The sequence below is a fragment of the Diceros bicornis genome, chromosome 3 (genome assembly GCF_020826845.1).
Source record: "Diceros bicornis minor isolate mBicDic1 chromosome 3, mDicBic1.mat.cur, whole genome shotgun sequence".
Taxonomy (NCBI): domain Eukaryota; kingdom Metazoa; phylum Chordata; class Mammalia; order Perissodactyla; family Rhinocerotidae; genus Diceros; species Diceros bicornis.
Window position 1 is genome coordinate 86,613,270 of NC_080742.1, and position 19,631 is coordinate 86,632,900.

General features: G+C 42.8%; 2 protein-coding genes across 2 annotated transcripts in view; one reads left to right on the forward strand and one right to left on the reverse strand.

Annotated features, from left to right (window-relative positions):
* The window catches only part of ATP6V0A4 (ATPase H+ transporting V0 subunit a4), a 72,719-nt gene extending 59,244 nt beyond the window's left edge, over nt 1–13,475 (reverse strand). The window contains exon 1 of the mRNA XM_058531011.1: nt 13,397–13,475. The gene's annotated coding sequence lies outside the window, so the exon portion shown is untranslated. The remainder of the gene's footprint in view (nt 1–13,396) is intronic.
* On the forward strand, nt 13,426–19,077 carry TMEM213 (transmembrane protein 213). The gene is made up of 3 exons (XM_058531054.1): nt 13,426–13,590; nt 16,727–16,798; nt 17,646–19,077. The coding sequence occupies exons 1-3, from the start codon at nt 13,449–13,451 to the stop codon at nt 17,813–17,815; spliced, it is 384 nt and encodes a 127-aa protein (XP_058387037.1). The 5' UTR covers nt 13,426–13,448; the 3' UTR covers nt 17,816–19,077.
* The last annotated feature ends 554 nt before the right edge of the window (nt 19,078–19,631 follow it).

Here is a 19,631-nt window from a genome sequence, read left to right on the forward strand (position 1 = left end):
ATTTATTTTGTAATGAAAGGTGACAACATTTGGAGGATCTGCGTAACTCAATGAACCAATATTTTCCAAATTACCAATGTATAATGTTATAAAATCATGTATGGGCAAATGATCCATCAAAAGTACATGATTAACCAATGGATTTTGATGAAAAGGTCGTTGATTTGGTTCCAGATTCCACAAGCAACTAAGCTTTTAAAAATTACTACTTGTTAAGTTTTGGTGTATTAGCAAAGAAAAATATCCACAACTATCTGAAAAGGCTAGTAAAATATTTTTCCCTTTTTTAAAACTACATATCTATGTAGGTCAGATTTTCTTCATATATTTCAACAAAAATAACATATAGCAACACACTGAATGCAAAAATAGATATGCAAAAGACATCCAGCTGTCTTCTATTAAGTCAGACATTAAAGAGGTTTGCAAAATAAAACAATGCCACTCATCTCACCAAATTGTTGTTTGTTTTGGAAAATACAGTTATTTTCATAAAAATATGTATTTATATCAACATATAACAGGCTTAATATTACTTTAAATGAGCTAATATATAAGTATTTTTTAAATTTCTCAGGTTTAATTTCTAGTGTGGTAAATATCAGTAGACAGAATCCACATAAGCCAAGCTCTTTGGGGTTCTCAATCATTTTTAAGAGTATAAACGGGACCCTAGACCAAAACATCAAGGCATCACTGGGCTGGGGAGAGGAGAAAGGGGTATTGGCTTGCTAGAGCTGCCTTAACAAAGAACCACAAACTGGGCAGTTTAAACAACAGAATTTATCATCTAAAGTTCTGGAGGCTAGAAGTCTAAGATTAAGGTGTCGCAGGGTTGATTTCTTCTAAGGGCTCTAAGGAATCATCTTTTCCATGCCTCTCACCTAGCTTCTGCTGGTTTGCTGGCAATCTTTGAGGTTCCTTGGCTTGTAGAAGCATCACTTGATCTCTGCTCTCATCTTCACATGTATGTATCTGTGTCCAAATCTCCCCTTTTTATAAGGACACCACTCATATGGGACTAGGGACCCAGTCCACTCCAGTATGAGTGTGACCTCATCTTAACTAATTACCTCTGCAAAGACCCTATTTCCAAATAAGGTCACATTCTGAGGCACTGGGGTTAGGACTTCAACATATGAATTTTGAGGGGACACAATTCAGCTCATAACAAGGAGGAAGCCATGAAGTCAGGCCTGGGCATGGGAGAACTCAAAGGTCTCAAGACAGGACAGAGAAGATGGACAAGAAACAGAGAGGGAGGAGGATGATCAGAAGAATGAGAATTCAAGAGAAGAAAGTGTCTCAAGAATCACGAAGTGGTCATGCAGGAGGAGGACTGAGAAGCATCTGGAGGTTACTGGTGACCCCGATGGACCTACTTCAGTGGAATGAAGGGAGCAGAATTCAAAGTAAAGAGTGTGGAATTGGGAAGTCAGTGGCTGGTGTGGAGAAGATACAGACAACTCTTTCAAAATACCAGGCTGCGAAAGGGAAGGAGGGAGCAGGGCAGTGGCAGAGGAGAAAATAAAGCATCATGGGACGGTTTTATTTATTTTTTCAAGGGAAGAGAAGGTTGATGACCCAAGAGAATTCTGTGAGCTCTAGTTGCACAGCACATCTAGAAAATGGCAACTTCTCCTTTTCCTTACCCATTATGTACATTTGAGACAATCACTTTGAACCATACAAAGATATCTTTTAAGTTTCTCTGGAAGCTTCCTGACTGAGCTCAATATTTTATATACAACATTTCATAGCATTGCTGACTCAGGGAAGATTGGAACAGATAAAGTGTTAGCAACCACAGTCCAGTTAGTCTAAAACCAAAGTAAACTTCCTGAATTCTCTACTGTGAATCTCAACAGTGAAGGAAGGAGAGAGAAGGGGAGAGAAGAACCAAGCACAGCTCTGACCCTCAAGAGGTCACTGACAGGTGGTAAAGAGACAGATTTAGTGCGCTTCACTCACTGGAGTGGAGGCAGAATGAGGCTAAGCCAGATAACACATTCTCATCTCTTTAATTATTTGTCATTGACTTTTTTTAAAAGCAAGTAATTCTCCTATTACTTATTAAATATATTTTTAATATACTCTCAAAATCCCAACTCAGTAATTTAAAGGAAAATAACGCTTCAATTTGGCATTAGGTCTTGCGAGAAACAACCTTCTTAGGGCAGAATCAATCCCTTATATGAGCCAAAAGAACAGTTTTCAACATTTAGTGTTTCACACCACTGTTCCCATTCTTTAGACACGCCTGGGGCTCAATGCCAGCTGTGACCACTGGACGCTTGTCTGTGCAGGTCTCAGGTGAGGCACTCTCATGCCCTGAGGACTTTCTGTAAAATGGCTCTTGAGGAACTGAAGAGGTGAGCGCTTCACTTACACTCCTTCAAATGAACATTCCTTTAAACAAAGGGCCTCCTGTCTTCTCATATCCCTGTACCCGGAATTAGGACGCTAGTGCGAACAACATGTTCAGCTGTACAAGATCAATTTACAGGAGATCATCATAATTTAAAAAAATGAAAAGTGATAAGTGGAGAGCAAGCTAAAATGCCTGTCAGGTGTTTAATCCAAAAATAATAATCTAGCTAAAAAAGTAACAACCTGATTTTCTAACAACAGTGTCTAATTTTTCTGAACTAAATTTCAGCCAGATCACTTTCATTCAAATAATTGATTTTACCATCCACTTGCCTAGCACTTCTCCACCATTGGCCGAGCACTCAGCCCACTATTCACAATCCTTCACAATATGCACTAACAGAGAAAGTGCAAGAGACAGAAAGAGAATGATTTGAGGTTGCTAAAAAGAGAGGAAATGGCATTCAACTTCACACACACAGACAATTAGATGCAATTCATTGACAGTAATGTCCAGGAGCTCAAGTTATGAGCACACTGAGGTCATATCTGTGTAGGAACCAGGATCACGCATAGCCCTGCCACGTATAGCCCCACTCCCTCCTGGCCACAGACCTCCAGTGATGGGTCTCAGTGTGCATTGGAGCCATCCAACATCAGTTTGGCCAGCACTCTCGTTCTACAGCTTTCTGTCCTCTAGACCATGTCCTGAGAGAAAGAGCCCTCCCAGTGGCCCTCACTGACCATTACATTCTCCTCTACCCTCCGTCTCATCCCACCTCCCCCCTGAGCACACAGCCCCCTCATTCCTCAGGAGATGATCCTCCATCATGGAGGCCTCCAGCTTCCCTTTTCTCCACCTTAACATATCTTGGCCTTGTCTCTCTGTTTCTCTTCTCTCCAGAGCAGAGCTGCTTTACATCCCTTTCATTCCTGTCTTCACTTGCCAAGTCACAGACTGACTGGAAGTGAGATTTAGGAAAATAAAATTTCATCATGAAGAGAACAGAATGCCTCAAAGTTTGTCATGGATGGATTTTACTTATCACATCTCTATGTTTTTCACTTGGGAGCATTTCTCCAGTTATTTGCCTTTTCTGTAATAATATTTATTCTAAACTAAATTAAGGGGTTTCTTTTCAGCATGATTTCTACCTCTACCTACTAAAAAAAAAGACAACTATCTTGTTTTTCTTCTTTCTTCATTTAATATACTGTGGTAAGCACAGAGTCATAGAATTGTACCACTAGAAGAAAATTTAGAGATCATTTAATCCAATCCCCTTACTTTAGAGGTGAGGAAACAACCTCAGGGAGGCAAAGGGATTTGTCTAAGGTCATCCGGCTAATTAGTGGCAGAGGGGGAAGCAGAACACAGGGCTCCTGTCTCTCAGGGTCACTTCGCTTCATCACTGCAGTGTTTTAGTTTGTTTCTCATAGGACTTAACACTTCTTTGTGTAGGCGCCATATGTAGCAAAACCCATTCTGGGGGTAATTTATCCCCTCTGGGGAGTCCTGAGTACCCTTGACAAAGGTCTTCCCACAAAGGCTTCAAGGCAGCATTTCTCTGGATTTTTCCCTTGTGTCCCCCTTCCAGAGAACTCTCACCATATCTCTTGGGAAGCATCATCACCAAGGTTATGTGACTTCCCCCAAGGTCACACAGGAAGTCACAACATGAAAAGTGGAATCCAGGACTCCTGACTCATGGTTGGTTGTGTTGACCCCCAAGGGGCTATGGGCAGCCTGGACAAGAGACATGAAGGAAAAAGAGAGAGGGAGTGAAGGAAAGTTACAGAAGAGGCTGGAATGACACAGTAGGAGAGAAGTTGGATGTTGGGAGAGGGGCCAGTAATCTCTGTCTCGACTCTCTGATTCTTTTCAGTTTCATGTGGACAAAACTGGAAAAGAAAAATTGCCTGAGTGTTTATCACAAACATGCAGCTTATTTCCCAAAAACCTTAGCTTAAAATTACTCATTGAGAACACACATGTCTGTTTATTAAACACAAAATGAGTCTGACCACAAGCATTGTTGTGCCAACAGAAATATTTTGCACAAATGGTAAGACCGGGAATCGAAGGGAGCCAGAAATTGCCCATCACAGTCACGGAGCTGGGCAGAACCAACTGTTCATTAACTTCACCTTAAAATGCCCTAACCTGTTTGATGCTGGTAACTCACTAACTTTTCTAGTAGTTAGAGCCATCCCCAGTGGAACTGGCTGCCTTAAAAATTAGTGAGAAACCTGTCACTCGAGGCATTTTAGCAGAAGTCCAACCAACAACCTTGAGAGGCAGGAGAGGTCAAATGCAGCTATACCAAACTCTATAACATACGACCTTCCCTGTAGGAGAACATTCTTACCAAGTTAAAGATTGGGCCAGGTGGCCTCTGGGTCCTTTTCCAACACTGAAATTCTAAATTTTTTCTGTCTTATTTCTAGTTGTCTTTATTTCTTGAAAATTCTGGGGTATCTGTACCTTCTTTGTATATCTTGAGCACCCCAAGAGCAGAGGCTGTCAATAAGCATTTCTCTGCACCATATGCAACTTGAAACTTAAGATTTTTTTTAATGGAAAAGAAGATTCTCTGACACTGAAAATTTTTCACAGACAATCAGACAGGTACCGTAAAAGGTAGTTGATCTGCTTCATGGTGACTGTATTCCTTTTCTGTGAACTACTCCTTTTAAAAATGTATTAACTTAATTTTGTTTCCTGATTGTAAGAGTAATACACACTCATTGTAGAGAATTTGAGAGACATAAAAAAGTGTAAAGAAGAGGGGGCCAGCCCGGTGGCGTAGCGGTTAAGTGTGTGCACTCCACTTCAGCGGCCCAGGGTTCGCAGGTTTGGATCCCAGGCGCGCACCGACGCACCACTTGTCAAGCCACTTTATATGGGACGACGTCCCATATAAAGTGGAGGACAATGGGCACAGATGTTAGCCCAGAGCCAGTCTTCCTCAGCAAAAAGGAGGACTGGCGACAGATGTTAGCTCAGGGCTGGTCTTCCTCACACACACACACACAAAAAATGTCAAGAAGAAAATTAAATTATCCCAAATTGTACATTCTAGATATGACCACTGCTGACATCTGGATAGGATACTTTCCAAACTTTTTTCTTTGTACATGTATGTGTATTACAAAATGAGAATCATACTGAGTATACAGTTTTATATCCTGCTTTTTTTCTTTGTATTGTATAGCAAGTGTTTTCCCAAATAATCAAATGTTATAATCAAGCATCATTTTAATAGCTACCTTTCACTCCACTATAAGCTGCTTCTAAACTTTCATTTTTACAAATGTTATAACGTTGAGATGGAGAAACTTGCGTATACATCTTTATGCTCATCTCTGGTTATTCCCTTGGGGAAAAATACTTCTAAAGAGCTGCACCAGAGAAGGAAAAGTGACCAAAGTAAACCGACCCTTACAAAGTCTACAACTTAGCTATAAACCATTTCCGTTGCTGAGACCGGACTGATGTGGTGGCAGATTGTTGTTACCCCCAAGCGCCTGATTAAAGCAACCCCCAAAACTAATAATAGCTAGAGGAAGAGAATGTCATCCCAGGTCTCAAGTTTGCTGCGAACAATTGTCTGTAATTACAATTTTGCACACAATAAAAAATAACCAGATACACAAGGAAACACAACAACGTGAATGAAAATCAGCAGGAATAATAAACAACAGAAACAGACCAATGGGGGTGGGCAAATATTGAAGTTATCAGACACAGATTTTTGTGTGTGTGTGTGTGAGGAAGATCAGCCCTGAGCTAACACCTATCGCCAATCTTCCTCTTTTTGCTGAGGAAGACTGGCCCTGGGATAACATCTGTGCCCATCTTCCTCCACTTTATATGGGATGCCGCCACAGCACAGCTTGACAAGCGGCACGGCGGTGTGAGCCTGGGATCCGAACCCAGGGCCTCCACAGTGGAGCATGCGCACCCAAACACTACACCACCTGGCCAGCCCTCAGACACAGATTTTAAATAATTATGTTCACTCTGTTTATGAAGATGAAAAACAAGACTGAATAACAAAAATCTATAATAAAAAAACAAATAGAAATTCTGGAACTAAAAGTAAATAACTGAAATTAAGAACCCAGCAGGTAATTATTGTTGAAATAAATTTCTAGGCCCAAGATGGAGACAGTCCTGCTCAAGATGCCACATCAGCCAGCTGAAACTTAGATAACTTTTGTGTTCCTGTGAATGCTCCACTTCACCAGAAACACAGTATATTCAATCAGCCAATCCCCAAACACCAAGCCAACTCTGGGCCTTCTCACCCCAAACAAGGTTGACTAGGTGGCCCCAGCCAATCAGGTATTTTCTATTTGTCTCTTCCCTGTTCCTTATTCTTTATGCTATAAAAGTTTCTTGCCTTCCACCCCCTTTTGCAGTTCTCTGAAAGGAGACTGTCCACTTCATGAAGTGTTAAATTTTGTTTGTATCACCTCAGTTGTCTTCTTTAATCAATTTTTTAACATTATAAAAGTGGATTAGGCACAGATGACAAGAGATTTAATAAGAGAGTGGGCAGAAGAAAATATCCAGAATAAAGCACCTGAAAACAAAAGGATGGAGAATAAAGAAGACGGGAGAGAATTAGAGGATACAGTGGGAAAGTCTAACCTGCATGTAATTCAAGTACCAGACAGAGAGAAAAAAATGGGATAGAAGCAATAATTGATGGCTGGGAACTTTTTAAAACTGATGAAAGATATCAAACTCCATATTCACTTGCTTACAAACCCCGCTAAAGATAAATAAAAAGAAATCCATACCTGAGCACATCAGAATAAAACTTCTGAAAACCAAAGACAAAGCAAAACTATTAGAAACAACCAAAGAAAAAAGAGACAAATTGCCTACAAAGGAGCAGCAATTAGATAGACAGCTCTCAAAAGAAACAATGGAAGTCGAAAGTGCACTGAAAGAAAATATCTGTCAACCTAGAATTCTACACTCAATGAAAATATCTTTCCAGAATGAAGAAAGAATAAAAATGTATCCAGACAAACAAAAACGAGAGCATTACTCACTCCAGTGAGGGAATACTGAAAGATATTCTTCAAAAAGAAGGAAAATGATCACAGATGGAAGACCAGACATGCAGAAAAGAATCAAGGGCAAAAAATTGGTGACTATATGGACAAATTTAAATAAACATTCACTATATAAAATAGTAATAATGACTTATTGAGTTAAAAAATATGTATGTAGTTAAAATACATAACTATAATGGTATAAAAATCAAGCGTGGAAAAGTAGAGTTAAAGTTCCAAAGTCTTCGCATTATCTGTGAAGACGGTAAAAATATCAATTAATATTAGACTTTGGTAAGACAAAAATGCATACTGTAATCTCTAAAAAATGGAATAATAAAAAACTTAGCCAAAAGTAGTGAGAAAAAAGAACATAAAACAGAGAGGAAAACCAGAGAGCGCTTCGTAAGATGGAGATTCAGACCTACACCCATCAGGAAATACATTCCATGTAAATAGATTCAGTGGCCAAATTAAAGACAAAGATTGTCAGACTGGGGTTTTTTTAATCCTACACTGTGTTTTTATAAGATATACATCTAAAACATAATAAGGATTTAGGAAAGTTGAAAGAAATAATAGAAAAAGATACAGCATGCAAAACTAAGCAAAAGAAAGATGGTGTAGCTATAGTAATATTACACAAAGTAAACTTTATGGCAAAAAAGCGTTACTAGAGATAAAGAGGGATATTACAAAATGATTTTTTAAAGAAGATTCAGTTTGCCAGGAAGGTGTCACAACTCTGTGTTTGTATGAGGCCTAATTACAACCTCAAATATTTAATGCAAAAATAGACAAAACTACAAGGAATAGAAAGAAATCCACAATCATTTGTCTCAGTATTCAATAGAGTAAGCATACCAAATTAAAAAAATTAAAAACAGGAAAAATGTAGAAGATCTGAACAACACAATCAGCACTCTTGATCTAATGAACTTATGTAGAACACTGAACCCTTCAATTCCATGACACATTCTTTTCAAGTACTGCCAAACATTTACAAAAATTGGCCATATGATGGTTCTTAATGAATATCAAAAAATAGATATCATCTGGGGCCAGCCCCGTGGCTTAGCGGTTAAGTGTTCGCACTCCACTACTGGCGGCCCAGGTTCGGATCCCAGGCGCGCACCGGCACACCGCTTGTCCGGCCATGCTAAGGTGGCGTCCCACATACAGCAACTAGAAGGATATGCAACTATGACATACAACTATGTACTGGGGCTTTGGGGAGAAAAACGGAAAAAAAGGAGGAGGATTGGCAATAGATATTAGCTCAGGGCCGGTCTTCCTCAGCAAAAAGAGGAGGATTGGTACGGATGTTAGCTCAGGGCTGATCTTCCTTACAAAAAAAAAAAAAAGAAAGAAATCATCAAAGTGTGTTCACAGATCACAGTGCAATCTGAGAATATGGGAAGGAAGATGGCCTTAGCCAAGAGGGAGTCTCCTTCTTTTTACTAACCGCCCTCCCCATCTGGGCCATGGTCCCATCACCCCCTAGTGCAATTGTGGATTAAGAGCAAGCTGAATGAATCACCGTGGGAACCGTTCAGAAATGATTCCAAATAGTGGGCTCCAGGCCTGGTTCACGTGTCTTTTATCAACTCTATGATATCATCTCAAAGTTACTCTCTGTGTAGTTCTCCATTTTTCTTAAAAGAGTACTCCTCATGCTCTCCAAATTATAGACCCAAAACTGAGTGGCAGTGAGTGAGGTTAAGCTCCTCCACAAACTAAATGCTGCTCAGGTGAACGTCTAACTAGAGACTGACGTTATTTTTTGAAAACAGATCCCGATAAAGCCACGTGCAGGGACAGCTGTGGCTCCCGTCTCTGCCAGAAGTCAGGGAAGAGCAGGCACAGCCATGGTGAGGGCCATGATTCTCCTCAGAGGGGACTGACTGGAAACGAATGCCCCAAAGTCAAGGCCAGAATTCTCCTCCCAGAGATAGAGAGGCGGTAGACGGTCCTATCAGAATCACAAGGGAAGCTTCGTCTACATAAAATATCCTTCCCATAGGCGGAGGCCATTCCAGGCCACAGAATGCTGGTTTTCAATCTTTTAGCACAAGAAACACCCTGCCCCTTCCTTTTCTTCTTCAGTGGAATCGTCTCAGGGCAAATTGACAAAATTGGAGGCAGTGAGGGCCCTGGAACCGCATCCTCTTGGCCAACCCCACCCCAACCACCACCATGGAGCCTGGCCATAGACGTTTTAGCCTGGACATTAAAAAGTGTGTGTAACCAACTACCTATCTCAAGCATTAAAAAAAATGAATAAACTCGAGAAAGTTCCTGCAGAATGTCTAGATTTGAGCAAGGCAACTTCCTCGTATACCTTTCAAAGCAAACGTGATGTAAAATGTATGAGCGAGTTATTGGGTGAGGTCACCAGCTGCATGGAGTTATTAGTTACAGACCTGTTTAAAAAAAAAAACACCCTAATAATGGTGAAATTTGTAAAATAGTTGCCATGCAGCCCTTCCTTTGGGAATATGAGTCATCAGAAACCAGTCAAGTCCATCTCGTTTTAGGAAAATAAAATTCTTTCATCTGTTGCTAAGAGAATGTTTAACTTTTAATTTACTCGAAAATACCTAATCTAAAACAGTCCCAAATCAAATAACAATGTTAAAAAGAAGGAGAGAGGGGACAGATCATTACCTTTCCCCTCTCCATCCACTGCTTCCCAGAATTGCTTTCACTAAGATGATTTGATATGATGCTGTCAGCTTAGACCAGTGGATGCTATTCAAACCACCAGCACAACCCGAGGCAGGTCCGTCCCAGGTTCTCATCATTTTGGAGGGACACTCTGCTCACATCAAACATATTAAAATGCACCCAACAACATTAAATTGTTTCTGTTTAAATGTTTGACATGAGTTGTATAACTTTGCTTTTGAAACAATTATTTCTTTTGATTGCACAGGTTTGTTGTTGTTGTTCATATTTTGGATCTGAGAACATTTTTTTCAGGTCTCAAACACTTTTGAGACACTCGAAAATCTCGTAAACTCCACACACAGCTATTCTCTCTAGTACCCACTGGATAAATCAATCCTAGTCTAGGAAGCTGACTGAGGGGTTTACTGTGAGGAAAATGTCAAGAATAGTGTTTGTCCTATTAAGTAATGTCATCTCTGTGTGGACCCAGGGGAAAATTCCTCTCTGGTTTTGGTACCAAGAGCAGTTGTGCTTCTCCTGTTTTCGTCTTGTGAGCCCATGAATCATGCTGCCCCCTTCACACTGGCCGCCAGAAAGCTTAGAAAACATGTGTGCCATTTTGTACTGTAAACCCACTCAGGGACCCATCTTATATTTCCTGCATTAACTTTCTCTTTGCGTCATTTCTTCTCATTTATTTTAAATTTATTTTATCTAGCTTAATTTGTTGTATGTAAGTTTCCTTAAACTCTTTTTGGACCAAGACAGGATATAAATAAAGCAACACATAAATAGTATTATTTTTCCCTAAAACTGCCTTTTTCCCACATTTTCTATTTATAATGACCCTTCTATTGAAATGGTAGTTGACATTTATTGAGTACTTACCATCGGCCAGCACTGTGCAAAGCACTTCACGTGGATTATTTAATTAAGTCATCATAGCAACTCCTGAGATAGGTGCTACTGTCCTATTGCTTTTCCCATAAAGAACCTGAGGTTCTGATGTATAAAATAACTTTCCCAGGGTCACTCAGCCAGTAAGAGGCTGGGTTGGAATTCCACCTGAGGCTGGCCTCGTGGCTACCCACTCGCCCCAGCTAGAAACCTTGCCTTCATCCTGCATCCTTTTCCTGGATTCCCTTCTGTTAATTCGGCCTCCTAAATGCTTCTTGATTCTGTTCCCCTCTTTTCTCTCCTCAGTCTAAGTTCTTATTTCAGGGCCCTTTTGATCTCTGGCTGGGATTTTTGCAATAGCTTCTTAGATGATCTCTCTGAACCCAGGCCTGCCCTCCGTAGATCAATCCTCCATGTTTCTGAAATACAAAGTTGTCCACATCTACAAGTTCCTTATAGGGTGCCCCAATTGTAAAATAGAGGCAAGTTTCTTTGTCTGGCATTCAGTACCATTTACTATCTGTTCTTAGTCTAACCAGACACGCCTGGATCCCACCCCATGCTCCCTGGACAGGAATTACTCCCCAAACAGGGGGCACACGTTCATGCCTTGGAGGCATTGCACATACCATTCCCTTTTCCCGAGCCTAGTGAACTACACATCTTTCAAGTTTCAGGTCAAAATGCCGTCTCCATCTCCATGTGAAGTGTTTTCCGGGTCCCCTAGTCCCCAACTGCCTTCCATGATTTTCCCATTCTTTGCAGAAACTTCTTACCACACTTATTTCATTGTGTTGTTATTATTTATTTGTCCATCTTCCTCACTGGACCCTGAGCTCCTTGAGGATAGGGACTGTGCTGCCTTACCGACCTCGGACACCCCTCCCGTCCCAAGGGCCCAGCACACAGTAGCTACTTGGGGTTTGTTGAATGCTCGGCCAAGTGGTAGGCCTAAACTGGACTTTTGTACACTGCCTGAAGATTAGCCTTCCTAAAGCACTTCTGCTCCCAATCCCCAAATCCGAGAATGTAGAGCCACCACTAACTTGTACCTTTGGGCAAATTAGAAAAAAGTGCCTCTTCGGGGCTGTTGTATTGCAAAAAGATATCTTTGCTCTGGGCTTACACAGGGCTTCATGTCCTTCCACATAGCTTCGAATGAGCTGGACTCCATCCCTCGCTCTCTTGACTAGGCCCATACTTATGCAAGAACACAATGCACATATCCATACGTGGCAGCCTGCGTGCACAGACAATGCTCTTGCCTTTGTGTGTGCTATTCCTTTTACTTAAAAGGCTCATCAACTCCCATCTGCATATGCAAACTTCAATACCCAGCCCAAATGTCCCTTCCTCTGTAAATCCTCCACCTGTACCTCTCAGGCAGATTCAACCACGTCCTCGTTTATACCCCCATCACTGTGGAAGACACACATATTTGAGTCTTACCATATTACATCACAATTCTTTCTTCACTGCTTGGTCTCACTGCTGGACTGCGAGTAGGGATCAAGAGTAGGGGTCATGTCTTAGCCATCTTTGAGTCTCAAATGCCTAGGATAATGCCTCTCGTATATGTGAGGGCTATTCAATAAGTGGGTTAGACTGAAGGCAGAGCTCCAATCAAGTTACTACTCAGTTCGAAATCTTCACAAAGCCTCCCTTTTGCTTCCTGATTGTTTAATCTCCCCAGCCTGGCACACCAGACACTCAACCTCATGGCCCTCCATCCACCTCCCCACCTCACCCTCCTCAGGGTACCTGCACTTATCTGTGCTGCAGTCACAGTGGACTTCTGAGCACCTCTTACCTCTGGGCCTTTTCTTGCCTGTCCCTTCTGCCTACAATGGCCTCTTCCCCTGTTTGCCTGTCAAAATTCTACCCATCCTTCCAGGCCTAACTCAAATGCCATCTTCTCCAAGAAGCAGCCCAATAGCAGATGTGGCCTCTCACTGCTGAGAATCAAAGTACTTTATCCTTCCCGAGTCCTTCCTGAAACTCTGCTCTGCATTTTAATGACGCGTATTTGTAATTAAAGTACTTTGAGGGCAGGTATTCCCAGATTTGAGCAGAGTGCAGTGCACACAGCAGGTGCTAAGGAAATACTGGACTAAATGGAACAGGGAAGCCAGTGCTACACCTGCAGATGGAAGAGGCAGCAAACTCATCTCAAGGAACCAGCAGAGCACAAATGTCCTTTCCTGTCCTCTTTTTTCTCAGTAGGAACAAAACGTGAGCTCAAGGAAGAATTGCGTACATCGCCCCTCCCTTCCTCCCTCCAGCCAACATAGTTCAGCTTCACTTCTACAGAGGCAAGAGCAAGGTGTGACAGCCAAAGCTTCCTTTGCTCCACCCCCTCTTTTCCCCCAAACACAGAGCAGAAATTCACCTGTGAGAGAGTTGTTTCCAAGCTCCTGCAGGACCCGGCACACACAGGACACATGGCACAGGGCACTCAGCACATCTCTGCAGGGATGGTGCAGACAGCCTCCCTCTCCAGCATGAAGCACCTCACCTCTGCGCCCCGGGCAGCCCTGGTCCTCAGCCTGGTCTTTGCCACCTTCCACTCGGCTTGCTTAGCAGGTAGAACTGTGAGCTCTATTCTCGGCCAAACTGGGAAGGGGGAGGGAGGGAGGGAGGGAAAGAAGGAGGAAGGAGGAGGATTCCCTGGCTAGGGTTGGTCCTGCATAAAAGAAAGAGGAAACAGTACTTTCTCATCTGAAAGATTAGGCAGGAGGTGGTGGGGTGGAGTGGGGGTGTCTTAAATTTGCTTAAGACCAAGATCAAATACTTGACTCCTCAGCTAGGACAGGAACAGTCACCTCTGTTGGCCTCTGTCACAAAGAAAGAGGAAAAAACAATGTACAGGGTGTCTCCCATCAGGGAACTAAATTGGCCTAAAAGGACATCTTTTGGGTACTGTTTCTCAACAGCTCCTTCTCAGCGCCCCTTGCTGTCATGGTTTACAGTCCTCCCTTTGCACTCCCTCCCCTTACCTAAGGTCCTCTGTCCCTCCCTTGCCCAGAGCTTCCTTTGCAACCTTCACAAAACCTTCATGCATGAAAGCTGCCCTACACTGTCTACCGTCCCCCGCCTCCCCTGGACACAGGAGATGTTGGGTTATCGCCCCATTTTCTCCTAGAGGCTGGAGGGCTTGAGTTGCATCCCGTCTTGCTCTGCCAGGCTGGGCTCTGCACCTCTCATGCTCCTGACTTTTGCCTCTGGCTTTGATCTTGCCCCTCAGCTCCCCTGAGAACACTGTCTGCCCTGCTCCCTGACAGATCCTCCCTCTCTCAGCACCAATCGTTGCCGTTTCCCCTCCAGTCTTTATGTCTCTCTCATCCTCCATCTCTCCCTTGGAAATCCAGAGTGTGGGCTCTCAAGCCGCTGAGCCTCAACTCAGCTCCAGCTTCCATAACTTACTAGCTGTATGACCTTGAGCAAATTACTTACCCTCTCTGTGCCCCAGTTTCCTCCTTTATATTGTGGGGATAATCATAGCGCTTATATGTAGGGTTGTCGTAAAGATGAAATGAGATTACTGCATGTAAACAACTTTTAATAAACTAGCACATGGTAAACACTCAGTGAATGTTAGCGGGTTTGTTTTATTTTCCAATATCATCCCTTCCCAAACAAGAGTGTTTTATTTCTTTCTGCTTATCCTCACAGTGCCTCGCTTATGATAGAGCCTCAAAAAACGTACACAAATTTAACTGCACTGAATTGTTGGGTCTTCCAGCGGCCTTTACTTTGGAAGTGACCCCAAGTGGGACCTGTCTCTGGCTGGCTCTGTTTCTGAGGGAGCAGGGTGATGTACAAATTCGTAGGAATTTATAACTAGGCTATTCAGTTTGAACCATATAAAACTGCTAAGATCAAACAATTTTAGACCTATAGACATGGCAGTTCCATATGGTTTCACCTAATCCTAGCATCTAATTAACTGGATTTTTTCCACTCACTTGCTCTAGACAGAGGCCACTTCCATTCTAGGGTAGAAAGGAGATGAAAGTCACGGCCAAGGAAGTTATTTGGGTTCTAAAGTAAGTTAAAATGTTGAGGAATCAATTTCTCCAAAACAAATTAAGACCAAGCTCTGAGCCATTTAGTTGTAAATAATTTACAGTAACAATCAGATTGCATCAAGGTAATTACTTTAGGCCAGAATTGGAGTGGCTTGGGGGTGGGTGGCATAAAATTAGTCTGAGCAGCAATTTCACGGCTTTGGCTACACAAGAAGTTTCTTCCTAACTCATTCTGCATTGTGACAACAAGCTCCTTTGAAGGACAAGCCGCCCTAGAGTCAGCAGGGCCTCGAGAGTTTCCAAACCTTTCTTGTTGTTGTTGCTGCATTCCCAAAGAAGCAGATTGAACAGCAATATAATTTCCAGAAAGATTTTTCAAAATTGGTCTCTTGGTCTTGATCTACCTAGACTAGCACTGTCTAACAGAAGTTTTATTTGATGACGGAAATGTTCCATATCTGTGCTGTGCTTCCAACATGGTAGCCACTAGCCACACGTGGTGAGTGACCGCTTTAATGTGGCTAATATGACCAAGAAGCTGAATTTTTTATTTAATTTAATTTTAATAAATTTAAGTAGCCACAGGTGGCTGCCATATCAGAGAGAGTGGACCTAGATCATCTATCTTCTTATTCTCAGGTATGAGAGGGAGCATGGGCAATGGCTTCTGCCTTGGGGATCCTTGTGTTCATCTCAGTAACCCCACTTCACCTCCCAAACTCAAAAGAACTTTAAGAATTCCTGCTGAAGTTCTTTGTATCATCGTGCTCCTTGCTTATTAATCAAGGAACAATTCTAAGCACTGTGTATTCTAGCAACCTTTAGACTTGCCTGTATGGTGTTTAATTTTTTTGGTAACCATCTGCCTGAGTAATACTATCATCATCATCAGAAATAAAGAATTAAAGTCAGATTTCAATGTTTGTTCAAGTTTTTGAAGGGAATTGAAGATAGTTATGAAAAGACATTCTAGATTTTTAGGTAATTGTGTTAATATATACTAGAAAAACCATTTTATAGAAATGCATAGAAAGCAGCTAAAATAGAGTGTTTGGAAAGTTATAGAGAGCAGGCCCTTGGTAACTGAAGGACAATGAGAAATGAAGATAAATCATCTCTGAATGAGAATAGACGATGATAGGAAAAGGGAAGGGTATTCGTTGGCTAGGGCTGCCATAACAAAATATCACAGACTGGGTGGCTTAAACAACAGAAATTTATTTTCTCACGGTTCTGAAGGCTCAAGGTGTCAGCAGGGTTGGTTTCTCCTGAGGTCTGTCTGCTCGGCTTACATATGGCCACACTTTCGCTGTGTCCTCACATGGTCTTTCCTCTCTGTGTGCACAGAGAGGAAATCTGTGTATCTCTTCTTCTTCTTATAAGAACACCAGTCATCTTGTATTAGAGCCCACCCATATGACCCCATTTCACTTTACAATTACTTCTTTAAAGGTCTTATCTCCAAATACAGTCACTACTGGAGGTTAGGACTTCAACAAATGAATTTGGGGGGCACAATTCAGTCCATAAGAGGGGGTTAGCTTTGTTGCATGAAGCCTCAATGTACCTAGACTGGAACTTCTATAATACGTTCATAATGTTCACTACTCCTTTACAAAAAAGATTTTGAACTCTGTGCCTAGGAATGGCTTTTCCTGCTGTCTGAGCCTGTCTCCTGTCTTTTCTTCCAGAAGCAAGCAGCAACAACAACTCAACCTTGACCGCCCACCACCCAGACCCTGGGACCCTGGAGCAGTGCCTCAGTAAGCTTCTGCCAACTGCTCTAACCCCAGAGCTGGCCCTGGGTCTGGGAGGGAAACTTAATCCTCCTTGTCTTCTGTTCATTGGCATTGGGCTGAGGGCCTGCCTGGCCTTCCTGTGCACGCATGTGGTTTGCTCACGGCCCCCAGAACTGTTTGCAGGGCACATCTAAAAAGCTCTCTTGGCCTTGGCCCCATCTGGGCTCACAATCTTTGGTACAGGTGGCTTTAATGACCCATCCCCAGGATAGCAGCCAAAGATGCCCTGAGTTCAAACACTTGCAGAAGTTTAGAAGTACAATGACCAGAAAAATCAGCTAGTCCAATTTCTTCTCCCAGTGCAGGAGCTCTCATCCTCTACTTGAATACTCCCAGGAGCAAAGAGCCCGGCACTTCACAAAGCAACCGCTTTTACTAGTGTCTAATTAATAGAAAGACTTGCTTTATTGTAAGTCCAGCTCCCTTTATTCTGCCCTCATTGCATGACCCAATGTGTTTACTTCTGGGCACTAAAAAAGGAGGGTAGGAGGCAATAATACATAGAGGATAAGAACGTGGATTTACAGTCCTGCTGTAAAGGGTGTGAGTTCTAATTCCGCCATCTCATAACCTTGGGCAAGTTACAGCCTCAGTTTCTTCAGATAAAATGAGAATAATAACCATATCTGTCACTTTGTGAGGCATAAATAAGGTAACTTGCGTAAAGCACTTAGCATAGTGTGTGGCACGGAGTAAGGCTTCGTAAACGTTAGCTATCGTATTGTCATTGTTCTTGTCATTACGAATATTAGAGGAGGAGCGGGCGGGCTGGTGTGATGGCTCTGTTGTTCTGCTCGCCCTTCCCCGCCAGATGTCGACTTCTGCCCGCAAGCGGCCCGGTGTTGCCACTCTGGAGTGGATGAATACGGCTGGATCGCGGCCGCCGTTGGTTGGAGTCTCTTGTTTCTCACCCTCATCCTGCTCTGTGTGGATAAACTGATGAAGCTAACTCCAGATGAGCCCAAGGACTTGCAAGCATGAGACGTAGAATCGTAGCCCCAAGAATGTCAATCACCACCCAATTGTGGATGACAGCGGGAGGGGAGTAGTGCTAATGCAGTTTCTATTATTTTCAAGTCATTTTCACCTTTAAGCTTCAGCTACTTTTAAGGAAGAAGAAGAAGGAAGGGTATCCAAAAAAGGCCAGGCCAGTGCTACCTTCACACCTAATTTCCAAAGGCACTTGGGCCTTCCCAGCCCTGATAATCACCTTCCTCCAGACGATCCCTATGGGAATTGCTTCTATTTTAACCATCACTCTCTTCTGGGCCCCCAGGGTGGTGCACAAGAAAAAATTTAGTTTTTGAGTCAACACACTAAACTCATAACCTTCTCACCAAAAATAGATCGTTGTCTTCTGTCCCTGCCTTCAGTCCAGGGCACAATGTCATTTCAAAATGTGAGAATCACCCTTGACGCCCCACCACCGTCACCGCCATGTCTGCCCGATGCTTCTGCAGCTCTTGTTCTTCCCTCAACACGTCTCCCATGGCTATCCCATCCCCTTCTCCCTGCCAGCCCCTGGCTCTGGCCTTCGCTACATCGTCCCTGCGCTATTTCAGGAATATCGCTTTTCGTTCTCACCAGCTTCAGAGTCTTCCTCCCCAGCTCGTCACTCCCCATGGGCAGCTGCCACAATAATGCTGTCACACCCCTGCTGACAGCCTTCAGTGACATCTAATGATTGAAACTCTCAGCCTGGCATGCGGTTGTTGGCATGAGTCCAACCATCTTTCCAGGTCTGACCTGCAGCACATCTGGGGTAAGGGCTCTGACTGGCCCACTCCTCATCCTGATGTCTTCCACTTCTCTGCTGCCATCCCCTCTGCTCGGGCAGCTGCCTCCCAACTCCACCTCCAGGATGGAGGCTACTCCTCAAAGTCCAGCTCAAATACTGGTTCTGGCTGCAGCCTTCGCTGATGGTCTTGGGGGGACCTGGAGCTGGTGCTGTTAGGGCAATTCTGCTCTGCCTTGAGGTGCAGCCATCATGAATGGGCCTTCACAATCAGTTTATACTTCCTCACGCTCCTGGGGGCCTGGTGAGCTCTTCATAGTGTTTGTCCCATGAATGAATGAATGAATGAATGAATGAATCTTTGCCCTAGATGAACTTATGATCATCACTCCACACTCAGAACCTCTATTCTTCTATAAATGGTTGAAAAACTGACCTCCAAAGAAGCAGTTGGTTTGGCTCCCGCTCTCTCAGCGAATCACTCAGCACGAGGATGTCGCCTGTCATTGCGAACTCTTCCAGTGGGGGTTGGGAGGAGAGGAGGGGGGTTCATCAGAAGGAAGACAGGACAAAATGACTCTCTTTATGAAACAATTTCTGCCCTTTGAAAGGAAACAAGTATTTAGATTGGATAAACTCTAAACAGTAATAATACAAAAAAGAAAAGCGAGAGGTCTCTGAAATAGGGAGAAACGTTTTCTAGAGGTGGCAAATGACTCAAAGCTGCCCAATTGCTCTTTCAGAAAGTCCAAATAAATTTCCCTGACAACGAGAACTAGAGGGATCGCCCGGCTCATTCTGCTGTTTTCCGAAAAGCCAGATAGTTTTGAAATCCCAGTCATTTAAGCAGTAAAATGGGATGGATTTATTGTTCCTAAGTGTTAAATAATCACGTGAACAAAAGCGTCTGCACCCTGCCCCTTGCAGTGCTGTGAACATATACATGATTATGTGTTCCACTTTTTTAGAAATTCAAGGAAAGAGTTTCCACAATATGTGGTGGTTTAATTCCTTAGAGATGAAAAGATTCAGTAAAGAGCACGCTTTGATTTAATATCTGCA

Bases quoted from the DNA above. Each gene is read 5' to 3' on its own strand.
- TMEM213 (XM_058531054.1), top strand. From the start codon at position 13,449: ATGGCACAGGGCACTCAGCACATCTCTGCAGGGATGGTGCAGACAGCC. The intron at 13,591-16,726 runs GTAGAACTGTGA...CTTTTCTTCCAG, and splicing joins CCACTCGGCTTGCTTAGCAG to AAGCAAGCAGCAACAACAAC. The intron at 16,799-17,645 runs GTAAGCTTCTGC...CTTCCCCGCCAG, and splicing joins GACCCTGGAGCAGTGCCTCA to ATGTCGACTTCTGCCCGCAA.